This window comes from Ochotona princeps, chromosome 30 (assembly GCF_030435755.1).
Source record: "Ochotona princeps isolate mOchPri1 chromosome 30, mOchPri1.hap1, whole genome shotgun sequence".
In the NCBI taxonomy this organism is placed as follows: domain Eukaryota; kingdom Metazoa; phylum Chordata; class Mammalia; order Lagomorpha; family Ochotonidae; genus Ochotona; species Ochotona princeps.
This window is the reverse complement of record NC_080861.1, coordinates 5,453,581-5,476,695: the sequence shown is the minus strand read 5'-3', so window position 1 is coordinate 5,476,695 and position 23,115 is coordinate 5,453,581. Positions and strand designations below refer to the sequence as shown.

The window sequence follows — 23,115 nt, the reverse complement described above, 5'->3', positions numbered from 1 at the left end:
GAGGCGGTGCCGAGGCGGGGTCTCCCTAGCGCCGCTCCTCCCCGTTTCTCTTGCAGATGCTGCTGCTGCTGGGGGTGGTGGGAGCAGCCGAGGGACGCGTGGCCAGGAGCGGGGGGTGACGGCAGCCCGGGACCCCGGGGGCTTCGCGTCCCTTGTCCACACTTCCCCCGAGTGTGGCCGTGGCTGACCCTAAAGACTTGCAGCCACCAACCCGAGTGCAGTTTCGATGGAAAATGAAGGTAAAAGACCCCACCCGTGGCAGGCGGGTTGCAGCGCCGGGAGTTGAGGCTCCTGGTGGTTTTGCTTCTTAAGTTGCCTTTGTTTTCTTTCTTTATTTTTTTTTTTTTTGTGATTTTTCGGGATTTTATATATTTATTTTTCCTTGCGGATGGAAATGGCCAAGGGTCCGCTTTCTTAGGGTACCTGGCTGTTACGTTAGTAACATGGTGGGGAGAGGCGGGTGTTTCGGGAATGAAGATTCGCTGGGTGGCTGTGTTTGATTGGGTTTTCCGGAGAAACTGCTGCTCGCGTTCGCCGAGGGAGCAGCAGGGAGGTTCTTACCTGAGATCCTGGTGTGTTTGCACGTTGGAAAAGCTCTTGGAAAGGAGTCGCCGCCGGGAAGAGGTTGATCACCGCTAGGTAGAGTTGCATATCAAGCCTTGATGTGTGTGTGTGTGCGGCTTCACCGACAAGAATGAAAATCATTTTTCATTGTGTCTAGCTTTGGAAACAAAAAACTTTTTGTTTTTTTCAGTTCTAAAAAAGCAACTGTGAGTGTAAGGCATTCAGTCGTATGAAGTGATATCTTCAAAGTGCCACCCTATTTCAAAACATCTTTCAAGAGGTTGACAGTGGAACCTGTTTGTCCACGGAACACTTGGAACGCTTAAAGATTATCATTCACATGTTATTTGATTCGCTTGGCTTCTAAAATATTTAGTGCTTTGCATACACAATGCCAGTTTTTTTAGGATTGTATTTCTCACTCATGTGAAGCAGCCCCAATTTTTAAAAAAAAAATTGCTTCGGACTTGTTTGTTGAGTATGCCATCTCCCACCCCCTCCCCCCCCACTTGAATTTCAACAGAGCTGCAAGATGCTACAAAAGATACATAGCAAATTACAGCTTCCTGTGTCTAGGCTTTTAAAAATCTGTGTGGAGTACAGGGAACTGCAATTAAGCTTGCTGGCTGCTTCTAATTTGTCTTTCCATTGTTAAGAATGTGGACTTGATTGTCTAGGTAGGGCTTGTCATTTTCAAGTAGATGTATGCCGTAGATGCAGCGATCTGGTTTTGCTGAGACTTTGGGGATATGTAGGAAATAGGAGAGGCATGGTTACATTGCTGACTCTCTGGATGGATAATTGGTGGAAGACATTTTCTGAAATACTAAAGTGTGTAACTGCAGAGGCGTGACAGTGTCTAATTGGGTCTCTAGAAACAGCATCTGAAAGCGGTAATATTTTTATCTGGTGGAGAGAAAGATGACTTTCTGAGCCTTTTTGCTCTTTGTCTTTTTGTTGCTTTGGGAAAGATGAACCTCCTCAGCGTGTGATAATCTCAGCTGCATCTGCCTGTGGCTGGGTTTTGATCAGTAGCATTTTAAATAATGTCTTAGGCTGGGGGCCTTTGAGGCTTTGGCTCTTCAGGCAGTGACGTGTGTCTGTTGCTGTTGCTTGTTGTTTCTTGATGTGTCAGGAAGAGCCAGGAGCAGTAAAGCTGGCTCATCCCCCCTGGGGCGAGCCGGGCGCCCGGCGCCTGCTGGGTCTCCCTGTCCCTGTTTTACTGCTGAACATGAAGGAGGTGGCTTTCTAGTAAAAGATGACGTGCTGCTGTAACAGTTCTGTTCTGCACCATCAAGAGACCATTTTAGTCAGTTTCTGCCATCGTGACGTGTTTTTCCTCATACTTCAGCATTTTAGAGAACTTCTATAGAGCTGAAGAGTTTTTCAAATTAGCCATCTTCACATACATAGTAGATGTGGTGTGGCTTGCCGCCATGTAGTAGTATTCTTTCTTTGATGTGGTGTGGCATTAGTAGATATAATACATGGATTAAAGTATTGCCTTGACTACCTGGAGCAGTGTGCCTATTAGGAAAATTACCTGGTTTTTGTTGTTGTTGTTTAAACATTTCGTTTTTATTTGAAAGGCAGATTTTACAGAGGGAGGAGAGATGGGGAGAGGCTGTCCATCCACTGGTTCACTCCCTAGATGGTTGCAGCTGCAGGAGCTGAGCCAATCTGAAGCTAAGAACTAATTCTGGGCTTCCCACATGGGTGCTGGGCCCCAAGGACTTGGGCTGTTCTGCACGGCCCTCCCAGGCCACAAGTAGAGAGCTGGATCGGAAGTGGACAGAAACAGCTATCCAAGTGGGATGCTCGCGCCACAGGGTGGATTAGCCTCATGTGCCAGCCCACCCTCTCTAAATTACATTTTTTAGCCTCCATTTCCTCATGTATAAATTGAAATAGGTAATGTTTTACTCACAGAGTTGAGAAAAATAAATGAGAAACCGTGCCTGAATTCTTGTGGGAGAGGGGAAGGGTAGATTTAAGAGCTTGGTTGTGGAGCCAGGCAACATGCTTGCATGCTCCATGCTCACTGATACCATTATTGGTTTTGTGCAAGTTATTAAAGCTTTCTGTGCTTTAATTTCTTTATCTAAAACAAGAATAGTGTTATGAGCTACCTTGTGAAGTTGTTAGAAGCATTTAGAACGGTGTATGGCAGATAGTAAGTCTTCAGAGTGTTCAGTAGTTAGTCTAAGTCCGTGCGATCCCGAGCCATCCCACTGGGCTCTTGGGTTTGAATTCTGTCTGACAGATTTTTTTTTTCTGCTTCTAAAAGCCTGACACGTTCTTCTATGTTTGTAAATCGTCCCAGCTTCTAAGTATTCTCATGTGTGGATGGAGTAATACCCTCTTGAAGGGTTGGTATAATAAACCAATCGTGAGCGTTCCAGGTGGCCAGAGTGATGGCTCACATCGCTTCTCTTGTCTGAGTGATTGGAGCGATGCTGCTGTCCCTCTCCGGAGAAGCGGGGCAGGTGGGCTTGGCAGTGGCACTGGGTCCTGTGGTGCCTGCTGGGCCCCAGAGCTTGTCCCGGGGAAGCCCCCAGGGCTGCTGTCCTCTTAGGTGCTTCTGCTTCACTCCTGGTCTTTTCTCCCAGAGTCCATCTACATGTTCTCAGTAAAGTGTGACCAATTTTTAGGCATAGCCACTGGAATTGGTTCATGAGTATGGATCAGGCACTAGGAACATTAGGGGTGCAGATTTTCTGGAATTTCGGGCATCTCTCTGGAGAGAGTGCTCTCCCAGTTTGGCTGCTCCTCAGATATCCCTGTGAGCTGAGGCTGAGCCTCGCTGAAGGCAGGTGCCAGGAAGCCCAGGTGCGTCCCACAGGTGCTGGTCGGGATGCCGGTACCGGGAACCTCACCTGTTGCCTCCCAGGACTCTGCCTTGGAGAGCGGAGGCTGTGGGAGTTGTGAGAGATGGAATGCAGGCCCCGCCCTCCACCACGCCACACCCCGGCCTGCTCCTCCGCCCCAGGGCCTCGACCTGTTTGTTAGGAATCTGAACCGACCAGTTAGGAATGTGAAATGCCAGCGTCCTTATATTTGACAAGTCCTCATTTTTATGTTTAAAGAATGGCTTCATAGACTTTTTTAAGATTAAGAGGGTCAAGTTATGGAGAGGGAAGGGGGAGCGAGTGGCACGGGTGAGAATGAACTTGCATGTGACTGAGTGTATGCTTCCTTATGCTGGTCTCTGCAGGTGGCCAGGGCTGCGCCAGACCCACCAGGAGCTTCCTCCCGGTCTGGCAGGTGGGTGGCAGGGGCCCAGATATTCGGGCATCTTCATCTGTCTTCTTCAGGGGCATTAGCCGCTGCTCTGGAGGCAGAGCAGAACCAAGGCGGGGTGCGGTTATTACAGGTGTCCCTGCAGCTCTACTGCCTTGCCACAAGGAGAGTGGGATATTTTTTTCTGGGACGGGATCTTCAGGAGCTCTGATCAGTTACACAAGGTTCAGTTCAGTCTACACCGTGGCTTAATGGTGACCCTAAAGAGTGACTTTTACATTATGCTGTTGTTACATATAATGCCCTTTACTATCTATTTTAGAGGAGATTTATGTTATTTATTTGAAAAGCGGAGTTAAAGAGAGAGAGAGAGGGCTTCCACCTACCAGTTAACTCCCCCAAAGGGTTACAGCAACCAGGCTGGACCAGGCTGAAGCCAGAAACCAGGATCTGCTTCCCGGGCTCCCATGTGGTTGCAGAGACACTTGAGCCTTCCTCCATGGCCTTGTAGCACAGTGCCAGCAGCAGGATGGAAAGAGGAGCAGCCAGGACTTGAACCAGTGCTCATTTGGGACGCCGGTGTGGAGGGGGCTTACCTTGCTGTGCTGTAATGCCAGCCCCGAATGATTTATGTGTCTATTTGAGAGTTAAAGCTAGAGAAATAGAGACTGAGCTATTCCATCTGCTGATTCTTTCCCTGGAAGGCTGCAGTGGTCTAGCTTGGGCCAGAGCAAAGGCAGGAGCTTCATCTAGGCCTTCTGTATGGCTGGCAGGTGCCCCAGGTTCCAAGCAGAGAGCTGGGGCACAGGTGGAACAGCTAGGTGACCTGCTGGTGAGTTTACCCATTGCGGTACAACGCTGGCCCTGAATGGCAGGTTATTTTTATAGCGGTTGCAGGCATCAGTTGTGACAACATTATGCTTTTCTTGTTGGTAAAAGATAATAGAAACTGAAGGAGTTCTGATTTTTTCTTAATTTTTAAGAATGTATGTATTTTGAAAGGCAAAGAGGGGAGAGATTGATCTTGCATCTGCTGGTTCATTCCCCAGAACTTCATTTGGGTCTATTCCCAGGGAGCAGGGGCCCCAGCAGGTGACCATTGTCTGCTCTCTGTCAGGTGCCTGAGCAGGGATGTGGATCACAGGTGGTGGGAACTGAAGCCAGGCACTGAAGTATGGGTCTTGGGCATGCGGTGGTGTCTTACCTGTGAGGCCACATGCTGGCTCCTGAGCCCTGATGTTACTGTCATCATTTTGTACGAAAAAGCTTTCTCCACACACACAAATACGAATACCAACTAGGTGTACTTCCTCTTGTAACATAGGATCAGTATTTATTTGGCAATTTCAAATGTACTTTTTTATTTCAGGCTTTAAGATGTTATTAAAAAAGGTATAACTGGCAAAACTATGAGTAGATCACTCAAATTGTGTTAGATTCCTTTGCGTGGGATTTGTAATGTGCTTAGAAAAAATGTGACTGACATGTGGAGGGGCTGTGGTGAGCTGTGGCCCCGAGGACAGTGTGGCAGGAGTCAGAAGCACTCCTTAGGATGGTTGTGCCTTGGCAGCTAATTCTGTTTCCTGTTCCTCAGCGGATATCAGGGAATGTGTGAAAGGGCTTGTGTCCCTCCAAGGGACATGTGTCCCACGCGGGTGGAGAGTCCTAAGGCTTTGGCCGGCATGGCCACAGTTGTGTGGATCAAATCTGTACAGTCGAAGGTTCAGTGTAGAACATAACGGTTACCCATGTCTCCCTTGTCAGAAGCCTGAGTGCCACAGGCAGTACAGAGGAAGTGAGCCACGTCACAGTAGGCACTCTGGTGCTGGCGGGGACCAGTTGTGCACCCTGGGTAAAGATGCTCTCGGTATGAGGGGACTTGGGAAGAAAGCAAATTAAAAGATAATATGTATTTCTAGCTAACTTTGAATTAATTACTCTCACATTCTCTCCTAAAAGAATTTTGCTTTTGATTTTTGACGCTCCCAATGAAGCTCTTAAATCTTGACAATGGGATGCTGGACTCTGTCATTGTCCATACCTCCAATGTCAGGGTACACTTAAGTAGCAGAATGATGAACTTAGAACTGTTGTTAAAGAACTGTAATAACATAGGGGACATCTCAGAGCCTGTGGAACTGTGTCATAACATTAAAAAACATGGTGATTGGAAGCTTACATGTTGATCTTGTCCGCAAAGACAAAATATTGGTGGACGGTTGTTAAAAAGTTTGAGTGTGTGTCATGTCATCTGTTTACCAGTGCCTGGTCCAGCACTACCCACCCTAATTGTCTTCAGGTCAGGTCCTCCTAGCTCCTTCTGCCAGATGCCTTAGGACTCAGTTTCCAGAACTGTCACTGGAGTGTGCCGTACTTTGGAGCAGGGACAGCCAGATTATTTTGGTGTGTGTTCAAGGGAAGAGGGTGTGTAGGGTGGTTAGAAGTTTCTTTGTGTCAAGTTAGCTGTGTTAAGAAGAAGCTTTGTTCTTAGATCTTAAATCTGATTCCCTGTGTTAAAATTAGTCCTGAACTTGATTTTCTTTGAAGTTTTTGGGTTACTTTATTACTTTAGATACAGTATGATAGTTAAGAAAGGACTTTCAGTGGTGGGCATTGACTGAGTTCCTCGCTGCACCATTTACTAGCTTTGTTAGTTCTTCCATCTTGGGAAAATTGCTTAAGTTCTTTAAAAAGTTTAATTAATGAAAGAGACAAAGAACTCCCATGTGCCCATCCATTTCCCAAATCTGGGGAAGCTGGCAGTGAGCCAGCCCAGCTGTCCTGCGTGGGTGCCGCGAAGCCCACTGGTGGGCACTCACCTGCTGGGCACTCACCTGCCGTCTCCTGCTTCCATGTTGGCAGGAAGCTGGCATCAGGACCTGGAGCCCGAGCCGGCGATGCCAGGGCTGCTCCTGGTGAACACTGACAGCCTGCGTGGTTTTCTAACTGCTGGGCAAAACACCTGCCCTGTAGCTTCTTGCATCCTTAATTTCTCCATCTTGAAAAAAATAAACAAGTAATGCCACTTTCAGGGTGTTTTCAGGAAGGGACGGGTTAGATGAAGTCATGAAGCGTTCAGCGCCGGTGACGAGTTCTCCAGCGAGAACCTGCTTTCCCTCCTCCCTCCTCCAGCGACTGCCGTGCGGTAACGTTTACCGAGTCTGTTGCTGTACTGCATTGCTGGTTGTCGGCTTTTTAACTCAGTGCTTCCACATAGTAAAAATGTAATATTTCTTACAGATCCTTTAAGGATAAAAAGAACATAAGCGAAAGTGGCTTGTGAAATTTCATAGCTAGACATTTTTGTTCTTTAGAGTGAAGGCTGAAGGCATGTAGTTTTACAACTAAATTTCATTGCAATTGCTGGGTTGTACAGAATTACTTTTGGCCACTTTGTATGTCATTTTGGGTTTTTTAAAATTACACTTTAATCAGAGGATTGGAAGTTGAAGCAATGGAATTAAAAATACAAATGATGTAAATTACAGATGAAATGGTATGAACTGTTTTGAAAATAGTTGTTAGGCATGAGCGAGTGGCTCGCCTGAAGTTTTGAATGTCCCTCTTCCTCGGGGTCTACTTAGAGAGGGGCGTTGGCAGTCAGTCACTGAGGGACATGTATGCAGAGTGCCCGGATTCTGTGCGGTTGTCACATTGCGGAGCGCCCAGACACTGTGCGGTTGTCACAGTGCGGAGCGCACAGCGCTCAGGTGCGTGCGGTTCAGTCTCTGAATCTTTGAGGCTTTATGATCTGAGTGACAAGGGGGCTTCACTCCCCCCCCCCCCAGTAGATCAGGAGACAAAAGGTGTAAACATGAACTAACTGAAATGACTTCATTCTCAGTTCTAGCAATGTAATTTAAGTTTAGGGACATAGTATTATTTAAAATAGTTGAGGAAGATTGGGTTGTTTTTGCTTCTCCTTTGGTTTACCAGTTCTTGGCCACCGGTTCTGACACGTGCGGCCAGTGTTGGTTCTCACCTCCATCAGGTTGAAGGTATGTGGAGAGACAGAGGACTGGAGGAGCTGTTAGACTAAATGAGGTACTTAGCTGTACGGTGAGTTGTTGGATGAAGGTTGCTGAAAGATTTGATTAAAAAGGTTATAGAAAGAGTTCCCAAAGCTTAGTAGACTGCAGGTTGTCCCAGTTGACTATAAGTAGTGGGCGTTCCAGGCAGAGGAGCCGGGTGGAGGGAGGGTGCAGAGTGTAGTTGTGTAGGAGAGCCGCAGCTGAGATCTGGGGACGAGTGTCGTGGCGCAGCTGGTTAGGTTGCTGCTTGGGATGCCTGCATCCCATATGGAGTACTGGTTCCAGTCCCATCTTCTCTAAAGTTCTAACTCGGTAATGCACTGGATAGGCTCTGGATAATGGCTCAAGTATTTGGATTTCTGCAACCCGCTGGGAGACAACTGCAGGTGGTTCCTGGCTTCACTGCCCCTCCGGGATGTGAACCAGCAGCAGGTGGAAGATGTCTGTCTCTCCCTCCCTTCAGATAAATAAATGAATTTGTGTAAATGTTGAATATATATGGATGTATTTCTTTTCCTCTTCCCTCGCTGCTTTTTCCAGTCTCTGGGTCCTGCAGCACTCCGCGGGCGCAGGGCGGGCTGTGGAAGGGCAGGCAGGTGAAGCAGCCTCCGTGGACTGTTGCCACGTTGCAGCCTTCCTTTGGCGGCTCGGCTTTCTGCGTGACTTGACTCCTTGTCTTTCTTTTTTTAAAATCTTTTTATGCATAAAAACACAGATACAGTTGCTGTTCTCCTGTCCGTATATTCTGCTCATTTTCAGTCTTGGCTTTTCTAAACATGATTGATAGTTCAACGTTGATAGTTCAGCTTTATAAGTGTGAGTGGTTCTGTTGTTTTCTGTCATAATGGGGAACAAGCAGAGAAAGTGGGATACAACCCCCAACTCTGTTCCCTGGGGAAGAGTTAGCAGCGCTGGAGCAGAGGCTGGCCGCCTGAGAGCTCTGCGTGCTGCGCTTCTCGTTGGTTTCACTAGAACACCCGGGAGGAGGGGTTTTGGAGGGAAAGAGGTTGCTAGGATGGTTGCTGCTGTGTTCTTTATTGTTTTATCATTTGAGAAAGTACTTAGTAACGTGTTAAGCATGAATTAGCAGACAGACATGGGGAATGACAGTGTCTAGTGTGGGACAGTAAGTTGTAATAAGTAGAATCAAAGAGTTCAGATTGAGGAGACAGATATAAAAAGTTGACTCGAGAGGTCAAGAGCTGGGCTGGAAATGGCAGGACTTAGGTCAGAACAACAATGTGTTACTTGCCTTGGTACTCAGCCTTGCCTGTGCCTTTGCTGCCTGCTTAGACCAGGGATGTGTGAGCGAATAAACCCAAGACATGAGAATGTCACTGTTGACTATGATAGGTGAATTTCACATGTGGGGAATGGATTATGTGATTTGAAATATTTGCATGATGTGCCAGAGCTGTAAAGTGCATTCAGTTGGCTAATTTGTTAATGACAACACACAGTTTTTTATACTTGAAAGATAGTTGTAGTAGGAATTATTGAATTTCATTTGTATTTGTAAAGCATTCTTTTCTACTGAATACAACTCTAACTAAACAATTGCCATTCTGATCCCTTCAAGGTGTGCAGTCTAGTGACATTAATTATATTGACAGTGCTTTGCAGCCATTAGTAGCTTTTCCCAAATAGATTTTTTTTCATCATAAACAGAAACTTTTTTTTTAAGATTTATTTATTTTATTACAAAGTCAGATATACAGAGAGGAAGATCTTCCGTCCGATGATTCACTCCCCAAGTGAGCCGCAACGGCCGGTGTGCGCCGATCCGAAGCCAGGAACCAGGAACCTCTTCCAGGTCTCCGATGTGGGTACAGTGTTCCAAAGCATTGGGCCGTCCTCGACTGCTTTCCCAGGCCACAAGCAGGGAGCTGGATGGGAAGTGGAGCTGCCGGGACCAGAACCGGCGCCCATATGGGACCCTGGGGCGTTCAAGGCGAGGACTTTAGCCGCTAGGCCACGCCACTGGGCCCTGTCATAAACAGAAACTTAATTCATTAGGCAGTAACATTCCGTTTCTTTCCATAACCGGCACATGGTTATCACTAATTTATTTCTCTGTGTATGAATTTTCCACTGTAGATTTGTTCTTTTCTTTTAAAAATAGATTGATTTATTTTTATTGGAAAGGCAGATATATGGAGAAAAGGAGAAACAGAGAGGATCTTCCCCAAGTGGCTGTAACAGACAGAACTGAGCCTGTCTGAAGCCAGGAGTCAGGAGTGCAGGGTCCCAAGGACTTAGGCCGCCCTCGCCTGTGTTCCCAGGCCACAAGCAGGGAGCTGGATGGGAAGTGGAGCAGTTGGGACAGGAACTGGTGTCTGTAGGGGAGCTGGTGCTTGGAGGTGGAGGATTAGCCAGCCAGTTGAGCTCTTGTACCAGGCCCTAGATTTTCACAACGTTGAATCATGCAGTGTTTGTCCTTTTGTGTTCTACTTATTTCACTTAGCATGTTTTTATGATTTCTCGGTATGCCTATATAAAAATGCCATTCCTTTTTCATGACTAAAATATTCAATTATATGTAAATACACTACTTTGTGTGTATTCATTTATAGATGGACAGTTGGTTTATACTTTTGGCTAATGTGAAAAATGCAGCACCGTTAGAATAAAAGTGTTTGGTTGCTCATTTTTTAAGTTATGTGGCCATTCTTCAGGGTCTGTGGAAGGTTAGTTTTCACACCTCACAGTGACCAGAGTCCGTGAGTGCGCATTCCTTTTAGAAAGTCAAGTTGTATTTGTGTAAATGCCTGGCCTCCCACTACGTGAAGTCACCTTCTGGTTGATGATGCAGCATCAGTGTTGCGTGGATGTGGGTGGGTGGTTGTGGACTGTACTGTGTAGGGAATTGGGACAAGACCAAAACAAAGCTGTACACGCATATTATTTTTTCAACTGGTCCTTGGTTGGTTGAACCCACAAGTGCCAAGCCTGTGATTACACAGGACTGTCTATATTGGATAGGTACCTAGAAATAGAATTGATAATCATGTAATTATTCCATATTTAACTCTTGGGGGACTGCCAAAGTTGTCCACGGTGGCTGTACCATTTTATATTCCCACCCATGGTGTATAAAACTGCGAATTTCCCCCATTTTTATGAATACTTTTGTTGTGTTTAGTTGATCGTAGCTGTCCTAGCATACATGGGATGCCAGTTCCTTATGGTTTTGATTTTTATGTATTTACTAAATACGAGAGAGAGAGAGAATAGTGGTCTCCCATCCACTTGTTCTTTCCTCATACTGCCCCTAGCAGCTGGGACTAGGTGGGAGCTGGGCCCTCGATCTGCACACCCACCCGGGTGACAGGGATGCAGCTGCTGAACTGCTCCCCTGCAGGTTGTGTTGAGCAGAACATAGGATGAGCGGAGTGGAACGCAAACCCAGGTGCATTGTTTAAAATATTTTTTTAAAGTTTTTTTTTAAAGATTTATTATTTTTATTGGACAGGAAGACAGGAGTTAAAAAGAGAAATCTTCTGGTATGGATGTAAGCTTCTCAAATGGTACTTTTCTTAGATTTATATTTTTTACTGGGAAGGAAGATTTATAGAGAGAAGGAGAGACAGAAAGATCTTCGATCCATTGGTTCACTCCCCAAAGGGCTGCAACAGCAAGAGCTGAGCTGATCCGAAGCCAGGAGCTTCTTCTGAGTCTCCCATGTGGGTTTAGGGTCCCAAGGACCTGAGCCATCTTCTGCTGATTTGCAAATAATCTCTTCCATCTAATGTCCTTGGATACACAGATTTTTCAACATGATGTGTAGCAGACCAGTCAGTTTATTTGGTTCCTCCTGCCTTTGGTAGTATGGCTAAGACGGTGTGACCGCACCTAAGGTTGAGAATGCTTTCATTTTAATTCTTCTGTTGAGTTACATTTTCAGTTCATGCTTGTGTGTCTCAGGCGCACATCCCTGAACTTCATAGGTACAGCTAAGAAACATTGTTTAGTTCTCCCTAAAGATTCTGGATTGCTATGTTGGACAGTATGTTTGGTATATGAGTTTATTTTCTGTCATATTTTGTACTTAATTGCTGCGATATAGTTAGTAGGCATATATAATTTTATCTTAAAATATATATATTTTAAAAGATTTATTTTTGTTGGAAAGAGACAATCAGAGAGAAGGAGCTACAGAGAGAAATATCTTCCAACTGCTGGTTCACTCCCCAACTGGCCACAACGGCTGGAGCTAAGCTGATCCAGTCCAAAGCCAGGAGCTTCTTTTGGGTCTCCCATGTGGGTGCAGTGTCCAAAGGCTTTGGACTGTTATCTACTGCCCTCCCAGGCCTCAAGCAGGGAGCTGGATGGGAAGTGGAACAGCCAGGGTACGAATTGGCACCCATATGGGATCCCATTGCATGCAAGTCGAGGACTTGAGCCACTAGGCCATTGCTCTGAGCCCCTTAAAATAAATTCAATTATTTGTTGACAAGATGCACTTGTTGCGCTTGGGATTTCCCTCTGCCCAGACTGTCTTGGATGCATTCTTTTGAAATAGCTTGACAGCCCTGTATTTCATTTACGTTGATAGATAGGTTTAGAGCACTGGCTGAACATTATCAATTTGGGAAATTAGAAAATGAAAAACCAGTCTGATATCCACTTTTCCTTGGGGCCCACCATTCCCGTGGGTTTAATTTTATTGATACAGGTTTTGGATCATAGGAGTTTTTCAGTTGCCTGCAAGTAATTCTTGATTTGCAGCCAGTAAACAAGCACTGTTCCAGGCCTTGTTACCACTGGTCCGGTGGCCAAATCTGACTGAGCTTTCACTTTTGGTTGAACTGTCTGATAGCAGTTGTGTTCTGAAGTGCTTCCTGCAAGCTGGGAGTTACCACAGTCAAGTCTGTTCAGTGGTCAGACCGCATTGCTTGTGTAGGTGATTGTGGCCGATGCAGTGGTGGGATATTTAGCAACTTGCACGTCAGCATTTTACAAGCTGCGTTCTTTGTGGTCCTAGGCAGGTTATGCGAGTGTGTACTTCATTTTGTGGGGTGGAGTAAACCTACTGTGTGTCGGTAGCAGGTCAGCAGCGTGTTTATCTTCCTGTGCCTGCATTTGTCCTTTGCCTGGGTTGAACGGGGGTGCCAGGCTGATGAGGCTTGCCACTCTGAGACTGTCAGCTTTGCTGTTCCTTGCCAGTTGCCTGATCCTTGAATTTCCTCAGGAAGAATTGGACTTTTCTCGTTTATGTAGCTGTTCCATTTCCTGTAATGTACAGTGCTTGGCAGCTGGAAGCCTTGATCTCACACTTGCAAAGGTGAAAGGCATAGAATTGAGTTTCCTTGGAGAAGGTGGACTTAAGTCAGACATGGTCGGATACATTCTTTTCCTGGTTGGGTCTCTCGTCTTCCTGTTCTTCAGTCAAAGGTCGTTGAAAAGGTGCAGAAGTGCCTCATTTGGGATCATTTGGACATCCAGACCAGAACTCACTGTCTCTGGAGTTGGTGTCCTGAGCCTTTGTGCAAGTAGTGCTGACAGCTGGGTGCCGAGTGCTGCTCCCTGGACTGTGCGGGTCATCACAGCCACTGCTAGCGCCATTGCCTCGTCCCGTTCACTCATTGGTTGAATTAGCACTTGTTTCGGAGATTGACGAGGTGTGCCCGACTTCTGTAAATCATGGTGGATCTGCAGTTCTCCATTTGGGACTATTACTTCATGTGCAGTTTTTCTTTGCCCAGCCCCCTCTGCACCTTCCCATTTGTGGGATGAATTTGAGTGGTTTGCTGCTGGAATCCCAGGGTGTTCACACTGAGAATATACTGCTCTCGCCCCCTTGGCAGTTTACTGTACTGTAGATTAAATGCAAAGATTCTTTGCAGTGTATACAGGCACAAATGACATTTTAGTTGTAATAGAATGTAAAATTATTCTTCCTTGATCCTATTTTCTGTCTTAAAGAAGTATTGTTTAAAGATTTAAGGAAATAACTTACCCTAACCTGGTGACTACAAGAGGTTGATAACATTTTCATGCAGGAGCTGAGAGACTTGTGTCTTGGCAGGAAGATGTGCGGCAAGGAATTGCTTTTTTCTCCTGATACTTCAGTGCTGGGAAGCATTTGCCTTTTTTGTCCCATTTTCTAAAACTTTGTCCACAAGCAGTCTCAGTGTAGGACCCAGGATGAGTCTGCATTGGGAATGTATTTCTAGAATTGTAGCTAATGCTTTTCTGCGGACATTTGCTTGTGTCATTGGGTCAAGTTGAGAGTGTGGTTCCTGACTTGCCCTGCCTGCTCATGGCGTTTCTGCCGGCCTGCACATCCCCTGCTTTTCTGGTTTCTTTGGCTTCCCACGTTTGTTTGTAGTTTAGGAATAACTTTAAGTTTGACTTTCTGTCCCTGTGCTTACGGGGTCAGCGTTCTTCGGGTGGGTAAGAAATGCACTGACCAATGGGAGCAGTGACGCTCAGCCAACCCTTGCTTCTGCCGTTGGACGTGCTGAGCTTAGGGGATTGTGGTTATGTGCAGTCATGAGGATCTGCTGGACAGGTTAGCTGCGTTTATGTTAGTGGAAAAATAGCTTATTTTTTACTTAATGTGAAAGCTTTGTGTTCTAGCTGGTGTTAGTGGCTTAATTTTTGAGATGTAGTTTCTGTAGAAGCGGCATGTGGTTGCTATAAGATTGTCTCACTAGTACTAGGTACTTAATTTTTCTAAGTGGAAGGCACGTTGAATGTTAATATATTAACAGAGTACATTGCAGTTCTTTGGTGTCTTTATGTATTTCTCTTTTGCTTTTACTTCCTAGGTTGCACGTTTTCAAAAACTACCTAATGGTGAAAATGAGACAATGATTCCTGTATTGACATCCAAAAAAGCAAGTGAATTACCAGTCAGTGAAGTTGCAAGCATTCTCCAAGTGAGTGGTTGGTGGGGAAGTAGAGATTAACAATGTAAAGTTAGTGACTTAGGATTGGTAAAACAGTGTTATATAATTTAATTTTTTTTTTAAGATTTAAGAATCTGAGTAGTATTTAACAGAGTCCTTGTGGTTTGTAGGTGTAATTCTAAGAATACAATAACTTTCCCCTTATTTCTCCTTCTGCTTCCCAACTTCTCTCCCAACATGCTCTAGACTTGTACTATTAAGGCTTGATACTTAATTGAATAAGAAACTTTAGCAGGTAAAAGCCAAAGTGACCTCAGTTTATTGGGAATATAGTCAAAAGCTATAAACAGTAATTGAATAGAAAAATGATCACCCTTAAATAGTTAATTGCACTTTAATTGCAGTTTGTTAAAATTATAATAGTATGAAATTTTTACCATTGGTTTGTCAAAGGTATAAAATACTTTTATGATTATATTTCTTTATTTCTTTGTTTCTTTTTTTATATATAGATTTATTCATTTTTATTGGAAAGACAGATTTACAGAGAGATCTTACATGTGCTGGTTCGCTCCTCATGTTGCCATAATGGTTGGAGAAGAGCCCAGCTGAAGCCAGGAGCTTCTTCCAGATTCCCAAATGGGTGCAGGGTCTCAAGGACTTACACTGCCCTCTGCTGCTTTCTCAAGCCATATGCAGGGAGCTGGATGGGAAGTGGAGGAGCTGGATGGGAAGTGGAGCAGCTGGGAGTAAACCAGGATGCTGGTGCTTGCAGGTGGAGGATTAGCCTATTGAGCCATCTCCAGTCTTTGAGTTTTTAAGGTTTAGCTACCATATATAACGGTAGAGTTTTCTTCATTGATAAAAATATTTTGTTCTTTGCTGTTAAGCAGAACAGCATCAGGAAAACATGACTGTTGAGCTTGATATGTGGCTAGTGTGATGGAGACACTGAGCTGAATTTCGTTGCTGCGTGTTGCTGGGGCCACCTGGCTGGACACTGCAGCTCTACATACTTGCAGGAATGTTGGTGCTGTGTAAGGATAACTTGGATTAGGGAAATTATGTATTTATTTAAGTAATTTGGAAATTTAGTGTGTTAATACATGGGAGAAGAAATTTTTCTTCGGACAATCATGTATTATAACATTGAAAACATTGTTTTCCTGTTTTTGTTGGTGGTGGTTGTAGTTACTCTTGGAACTAGTTGTTTTTTTTCTGTGTTTGAATTGTAAGAGTATTATTGAACTCTGTCATACAGAGGTTTTTGAGGAGGTAAGTAGTTGCACTTCTTGGGAGTTCCCGTCACAGTGGGGTGTGGAAGCCGAAGGACTCTCCTGGTGTCCGTGCAGTGTAACACGTCCCTGAACCAGGTCATTGTCGGTACTTCATTTAGTAGGGGACGCACCAGTTGCACCTCACAGTCCGACATCAACAGCAATGTTGATCTCAAGAGAGCAAGAGAACAGGCAAGCTGGGGCTCCCTGAATCTTCTTGTAGAGAAGCTGCTTTCATAAAATACCCATGAAAACAAGAAAGCTAATTAAAATCTACTAGTACTATGGTTGATTTATATTATTCCTTTTTCACCATAGAAAAATGTAAGCTTTTTGTTTTAATTTACTTTGTTGCTTTGTTGTTGAGGTGTGATGTGCTGCGCTGAAGTGTACAGTTTGCATCTCGACAACTGTAACCACTGCCGCAGTTAAAACACAGGACATTTTGATCTCTCTCAGAAACTCTTAGGAGTCTGACAGTTCATGCTTCTCACTGTGTCATCCTTGGCCCTGGGGGATTTCTCGTCATCTTTCTGTTACTGTAGACCAGTTTGGACTATTACAAAACTACCTGCAGATACGATCACAGTGTCTTCCACATTTTTCTTCCCTGTTCTGTGCTAAGAACTTTAATAACTGCTATGTGCACATCCAACAGGCTGATCTTCAGAATGGTTTAAACAAGTCTGAAGTTAATCATAGGCGAGCCTTCCACGGCTGGAATGAATTTGACATCAGTGAAGATGAGCCACTGTGGAAGAAGTATATTTCCCAGGTAGGAGATTTTATTTCCTTCACTGCTGTGTCATTTACTTGATTTTTTTTTAGTTGCTTATTTTTGTGAGGTTATTTATGGAGAAAAATACAAATTGGTTTGCTTAAAAATTTCAGTTTTCTGTTTGTAATTCCCATAAGTTTTAGAGTAATCATTTTCTCTGTTGACATCATGTGACGTGCTGCTCTTGATGGTTTCTGCTGCAGATGCCAAACTAGTGCTGTTTAGGTTACAGACATTCCCCTTGGTAATCCTGACTGACAGTGGGTTGGTATAAATACTACCTCTCTCTGTTGTTAGCCCTGTGATCTTCATTGCCCTGAGCCATAGGTGTCAGTGGTGAGCATCTCAGGGGCGATGGTCATCTATTGTATTGTTATTGTGCTCATCTTTAGCGAAGGTGATCGCAGGAATTTTTCTTTTCTTAACTTGCAAATAATTGTTACTGTAAAACTTAGAAGATACTGTGGCCAATTTCCAATTATTGGGGTTGGTTTGCTAAGCAAGTAAGTTGTTTTTAGTAAAGAGAATTTCTGTGCCATTCAACCTGCAAGTTTGCACAAAAATCTTTGTGTTTATTTTTAAAATTATCTTTTTTTAAGTTTGAGAGACAGACATTTTGTTTGTGCTGGCTCACTTCCTGCATGTCTGGAAACCCAGGACTCAGTTCCCTCCTCCTGCGTGGGTGCAGTGACCTGGCCACGGGAATCCCAGGGAACAGGGAAGCTGGAAAGCAGAAGCTGGAACTGGAAGTGGAGCAGGAGTGGAATGTAGTTCCTCTGCTAATGCAGCGTGGGTATCCCGGGTGCTTTCCCGCTGCTGTACCAGATGTCCACAGTTGTATCCTCATATTTGCTGCATTTTCACTGAAAAGTTCAGAAAGCAGTAACCTAGTTTATAATAGATTGATCCAGGTACAGGGGTTTGACATATCACCGGCCAGAATGCCTTGGTGTTTTGCCTTACCCTGGCAACAGAGCTAAAGCTGCTCCTCTTGGGATTTCTCTAACAGTTGAGCAGTGTTGTACCAACCAGGCTTAGCAGCGTCGGTGGGAAGTGTCAGAGCGTGTATGTCTGTGCCTGCCCATAGCGAGTGGCCCGCTCCGTCGGGGGCACAGCATCTTTAGGGGAGAATAAAGACCTTGTTGGGGCGATGTTAGCAGGCAACAGCTGAGTAATATTCTGTGATTTTTTCTAGTACCTAGATATAATTGCTTTTCTTTTAAGATTCATTTAATTAATTTGAAAATATGACACAGAGTAAGGGAGACAAACTTTCCGTTTGCTCATTTGCCCTGTCAGTGCCCCACCCCTAAGGGCTGGTGCAGGCTGGAGCCAGGAGCCTGAAGCTGTGCCTCCTTCTCCCACAGGGAGAGCAGGGGCCTCAGCACTTGGGCTGTCAGCTCTTTTCTGGCTCGTTGGCAGGAAGCTGTGTCGGAAGCAGAGCAGCTGGGCCGGGAACTGGCTCTGCACCCTGGCATGTTGGAGTCATAGGCAGTGACTTGATGGGTGTGCCGCGCATCCACACCTACTACACGTTCTTAGTTATTTCTCACAAATTCCTTGGCAGGAGAATTCCATTTTATCAAATGAGGAACCTGGGACTTAAAAAGGTGAAGTTGGCACACAGGTGCCAGGAGCTGGATTCAAGTGTAGAACTCTGATTCAGTAGCATCAGGAGCTTGTTGGCCCTGCTCCATGCTGCACATTGTGGAATTGTAATGAAGTGTTTGAATATAGTTTCCTATAGACATTTGATTGTTAATTTGGAGAGATACATGATACATGATCATGCTCATGGCTTTTTAAACAAAGCTTTCGCTAAGATACACCAACAGTTGTGATTTACACAAAAGGTGTTGAATTGCTGTTTGTTTTTCCTTTCAGTTTAAAAACCCCCTTATCATGCTGCTTCTGGCCTCTGCAGTCATCAGCGTCTTAATGCATCAGTTTGATGATGCCGTCAGTATCACTGTGGTAAGAAGATCATCTGTGGATACAGTGCTTAAATTGGGATTTGCTTTGATTTTGGGAAAGGAATTGAGAAATGCCCTCAGAGTTTTTTTTATTATCAATCACATTCTGTTTTGGGGCATAGTAATTAAAAATAATAATCAGGGGTCTGTGATTGGCAAACCTGAATATTTGACAATCTAGCAGTTTTACAGATATAGACTACTTAAAATAATTTTTAATTAAAATTTAAATTTATTTTACTTCCACATGACAGTATATTTTGATGAACATAAACTGAAGCCTGGTGTATGAGCTTAAAACTATTCTGTGGTAGTGCACACTATATATATTGTTCATGATTTGTATTCTTTCCAGCTAGGTGATTCTAGTTTTGATTGAATATTTTTTCATGCTTCCTGTTTCATTATAGTAAAAAAAAAAATTGTAGCAGTTACAAACATTTAAAGCAAGGGTGCGTTGCTGAAGGACGCAGTGGCCGTGGCCGTGGAGTCGCATCGCCGTGACTCTTGCCTGCGGACTCCGAGGGGCATCCCTGCCCTCTGGAGTTTGTGTCAGGCATGTTCCTTCCTGGCAGACTGGCTGCATGGTCCTGCAGTCCATGCATGTCTCTTCAGTCTGTGTACCAGATGGGCGTGGCATCAAAACGCTCGCAAGGACATTGAGGTCACAGTTGTTGTCCCAAGGATGTTGTAACTAACCTGTTGCCTGAAAGCATGACTGCTAGAACTCACTGTGATGATTAAGGTTTTGCTAGATAGCAGCATTTGTTTTGAAAGTGAGTAAAGGAGCCGTCAGATCAAAGAAAACAACCAACTGAATTTGTTGCTAAGATAATGTTCAGGCGTTCTGAGGCTTTTTACCTGCTAACTGAATGAGCTCCGGATAACTTCGCAGTATTTAAGACTTATTCTGGTGATCAGTAGTGAGTTCAGCAAGTGTGGTTTTTCTTTTAAACTGTTTAAAAATGTGTTTACTTTTGCATAATTTGAATAACCCAGGGATAACCTATGTTTTCCAAATGAGTAGTGTCACCAGATCTGTAGGTTTAAAGGCTCCATTTAAAATGAAAGGTGGATAAATGAGTTTTAGTTTGACAGGTTATGCATCGTTAGTTGGTACAGTTCTGGGTTCTGGTCCAGGGTGAGTGTCACCTGGAGGAGCTGTTACTGGTCAGGCCTCCCTGTGCAGTGGTGTTCTGTCTGAGGCTTGCTCGTCCTCATTTGCTTTGGCCTGAGCTGTGCTGTGTAGTAGATAGAATACCAGCTTTGTATTAAAATAGGAAAATTTAAAACATTGTCACCTTTCTCAGTTCTTCCTGGAAAATATGTTTTTCAGAGAAAAAGTTGGTGTTAACATATAATTTTAAAAAAAGCTTTTAGATGAATAGGTAGAGATATAGAACTAATTGTGAAACTCTCCAGCATGGTACAGATTAGTAGATGAGGTTCGCATGGATGAGGCTGGTCCCGGGCTGAGAGGATGGCGGCTCCCAGGATGGCAGGGACCCCGGAGAGGGCACAGCGAGCCTGCTTGCATGCCTGCGGGGGACGTGAACTTGTTAGGGTTCCTCAGTATTTAGGGTTTTATCTTAGGACTAGGGATCATCAGAAGAATTAAATGGGTAGCAGTCGTTTTTAAGTGAATGCCTGATTAAAACTTATTTCTTTTTTTATTTAGGCAATACTTATTGTTGTTACAGTTGCCTTTGTTCAGGTGAGTAAGTAGCCTGTTTAGCCAATATACAGATATTATGTTAGTTTATTACTTAAAGAAGAATGAAGATGTCTGTAGTGACATGGGTGGTTCCTGCGAAGCGCTGGTGCCCACCGCGGTGATCTCTTCTTTGTCTTGAGGTAATGCCAGACATAAACAGCCCTCCAAGGAAGTTGGTGGGACTAAAACACTGCTTGGATTAACTTGTGAGGAGAAGAAAAATTAGGTTTCTGCTTGATGATGTGCAGCAGAATTGCAACAGATGAAAATAAAAAGCACACAGTAGAAGCAAAAACCCCCAATAAAGAAAGACATTTTTCTAATCAAAAAATATCTGGGCCAAAATTTGTGGTTTTGTCACACTGTTGTGACTGAATACCTATTAGAGTTAAGTTTAGATGAAACAAAAAGAATGCAGAATCAAAAAGTTGGGTTTCTAGAGCGGCATTTGAGGCACCCACCGTTGTCCGTGATCGATTCGTTTGCTGAATGGTGTGCTTGTTCCCGGAACTTATTTCCTCGCCTGTTTCGTGTGAATCTTGGGCGTTAGAGTGCTTCTCCTGGCTGCTGTTGAGCACTTCCTCGCCTTCACAGAAGGAGTGTTCTGATTTGGGGTAAACTTTCCTGCCCTCAGAGCCACAGAAAGAGCAGGTCAAGCAATGAAGAGAAGCCTGTGTAAAGTCTTCACCGAATAAGGCAAGAATAATGTCAAGAGCTGTGTTAGCAAGTAGAGTAGGAAAGACCAGTATGGGCAGTATTTGAATTCCGCCTCCCAGTGGCGGTAGGTCTCGTTAGCTAGAGCTGCTCCAGGGAGAGTGCCACTTCAGGATCTTAAAATGTGTGCTAGTGGGAATTTTAAGATTGTTTTTTGAGTGACTGTGGTTATTCTCATCTGAAGTTTATTTCGTGGGTATTTTTCCACTATTTTGATCGCTCTCTGGTAATCTCTGACGTAGTAAATTGTTTGTTTGCTTTTTAAATAATAACCCAATATGTAGAGCCTGTTGAAACCGAATTATTTGCAGCAAATTTGTAGCTTCATTACTTGACCATTAGGTTTCTGTGTTGGAGAAGTTTTTGTAGAACATTCAAATATTTCTCTTGGGCATTATTTTAGATAGCCAAATTTGTTTTGTTTTGTTTTTAGAGATTTATTTATTTTTATTGCAAAGTCATATACAGTGAGGAAGAGAGAGAGGAAGATCTTCCATCCAGTGATTCATTCCTTATGTGACCACAATGGCCGGAGCTGCTCCAATCCGAAGTCAGGAGTCCAGATAATCTTCCAGTCTCCCATGCGGGTGCAGGGTCCTAAGGTTTTGGGCCATTCCCGACTGCTTTCCCAGGTCACAAGCAGGGAGCTGGATGGGAAGTGGGGCTGCCGGGATTAGAACCGAAATCCATATGGGATACGGGCAGATTCAAGGCGAGGATTTTAGCTGCTAGGCCACCGCGCCGGGCCCCAAATTCATTCTTTAAAGTTAATGATTTGGTTAACTGGATGAGTCCTGGATTCCTCTTTGCGCTTAAATTTTTTTTTTTTTTACTTTATATATTTGAAAGGCATGATTTCAAAGAGAGAGAGGAAGAGATACATGCAAAAATCTTCCATCTTTGATTCACTGCTCAAAAGACAGTACTGACAAGGCTGGGCCAGGCTGCAGCCAGGACCAGGGATTGCTCCAGGTGTCCCAGGCAGCAGCCTCACCTGCTGGCTGTGGTGCTGGCTCTTTAATGACGTGGCAGGTACATGGCACATCCTTGACAAGTAGTCCTTGGATATTGCTTTGCGTATGGAAGCCTTAGTAACTTGTTTTCTTTGGTAGAGAGCCGATATCCTCAACAAACCTCATCAACTTGTGATTTACCATTGTCATGGTGGAGCTTTAGAAAATCAGTATGTCACACATCAGAAGCAGTGACTGAGGCTGACTACTGAACACTTAGATTTTTTTTGAAGACTTGCTTGTATTTGAAAGGCAAAGTTATAGAAAGGAAAGACACACAGAGAGATCTGTGTTCACTCCCCATATGGCAGTGATGACTGGAGCTGAGCCAGTCCAAAGCCAGGAGCCAAGAACTTCTTCCACATCTCCCTTGTGGGTGCAGTGGCCCAGGGTGTGGAACCATTCTTTGCTGCTTTCCTAGGCCATAAATAGGTAGCTTAATAGGAAGTGGAGCAGCTGGGACATGAACTCGCACCTGTATGGGTTGCCTGCACCACAGGCAGAGACTTAGCCTAGTATGCCAGCTGACTATCTTTTAGTAATAGTCATTTAATGGAAAACTCCAGAAAAAATCAAAGACATGAAAAGCTCAGTTTAAACTTACTAGATCTTACTTATTTACATATATGTGACCCCTTTTCCCAAAAGTGAAGTCATCAAAATGTTAACAGCAAATAAAAAGTTGCTTTTAAAAAGATTTTTTCTCTGTCAGCTGATTCTGTCACAATGCTCTGTTAAAAAATTCTCCTATGAGAAATGCACCCTGGATTGGCACTGGTGCTGTGGCATAGTGAGATAAGCCACTGCTTGCAGCAGCAGTGTCCCAAATGGGTGCTGATTTTAATCCTGGCTTGCCCTCGTTCCAACCCAGCTCCTTGCTGATGGATCTGGGAAAGCAGTGGAGGATAGCCCAAGTGTTTGGGCCTCTACAACCCACACTGACATTCCTGGCTTTTG

At 44.4% G+C, this 23,115-nt stretch overlaps 1 protein-coding gene across 3 annotated transcripts in view; it reads left to right on the top strand.

Annotated features, from left to right (window-relative positions):
* ATP2C1 (ATPase secretory pathway Ca2+ transporting 1) overlaps window positions 1–23,115 on the top strand; it is a 97,229-nt gene that overhangs the window by 20,608 nt on the left and 53,506 nt on the right. For 2 of the 3 annotated variants that reach the window (XM_058657103.1, XM_058657104.1), the window contains exons 2-6: window positions 57–239; window positions 14,609–14,719; window positions 16,625–16,741; window positions 18,629–18,718; window positions 20,396–20,431. In XM_058657103.1, coding sequence (XP_058513086.1) covers window positions 234–239; window positions 14,609–14,719; window positions 16,625–16,741; window positions 18,629–18,718; window positions 20,396–20,431 — 360 coding nt within the window. In that variant the 5' untranslated portion in view covers window positions 57–233. The remainder of the gene's footprint in view (window positions 1–56; window positions 240–14,608; window positions 14,720–16,624; window positions 16,742–18,628; window positions 18,719–20,395; window positions 20,432–23,115) is intronic. The other variant, XM_058657102.1, reaches the window with a different exon arrangement.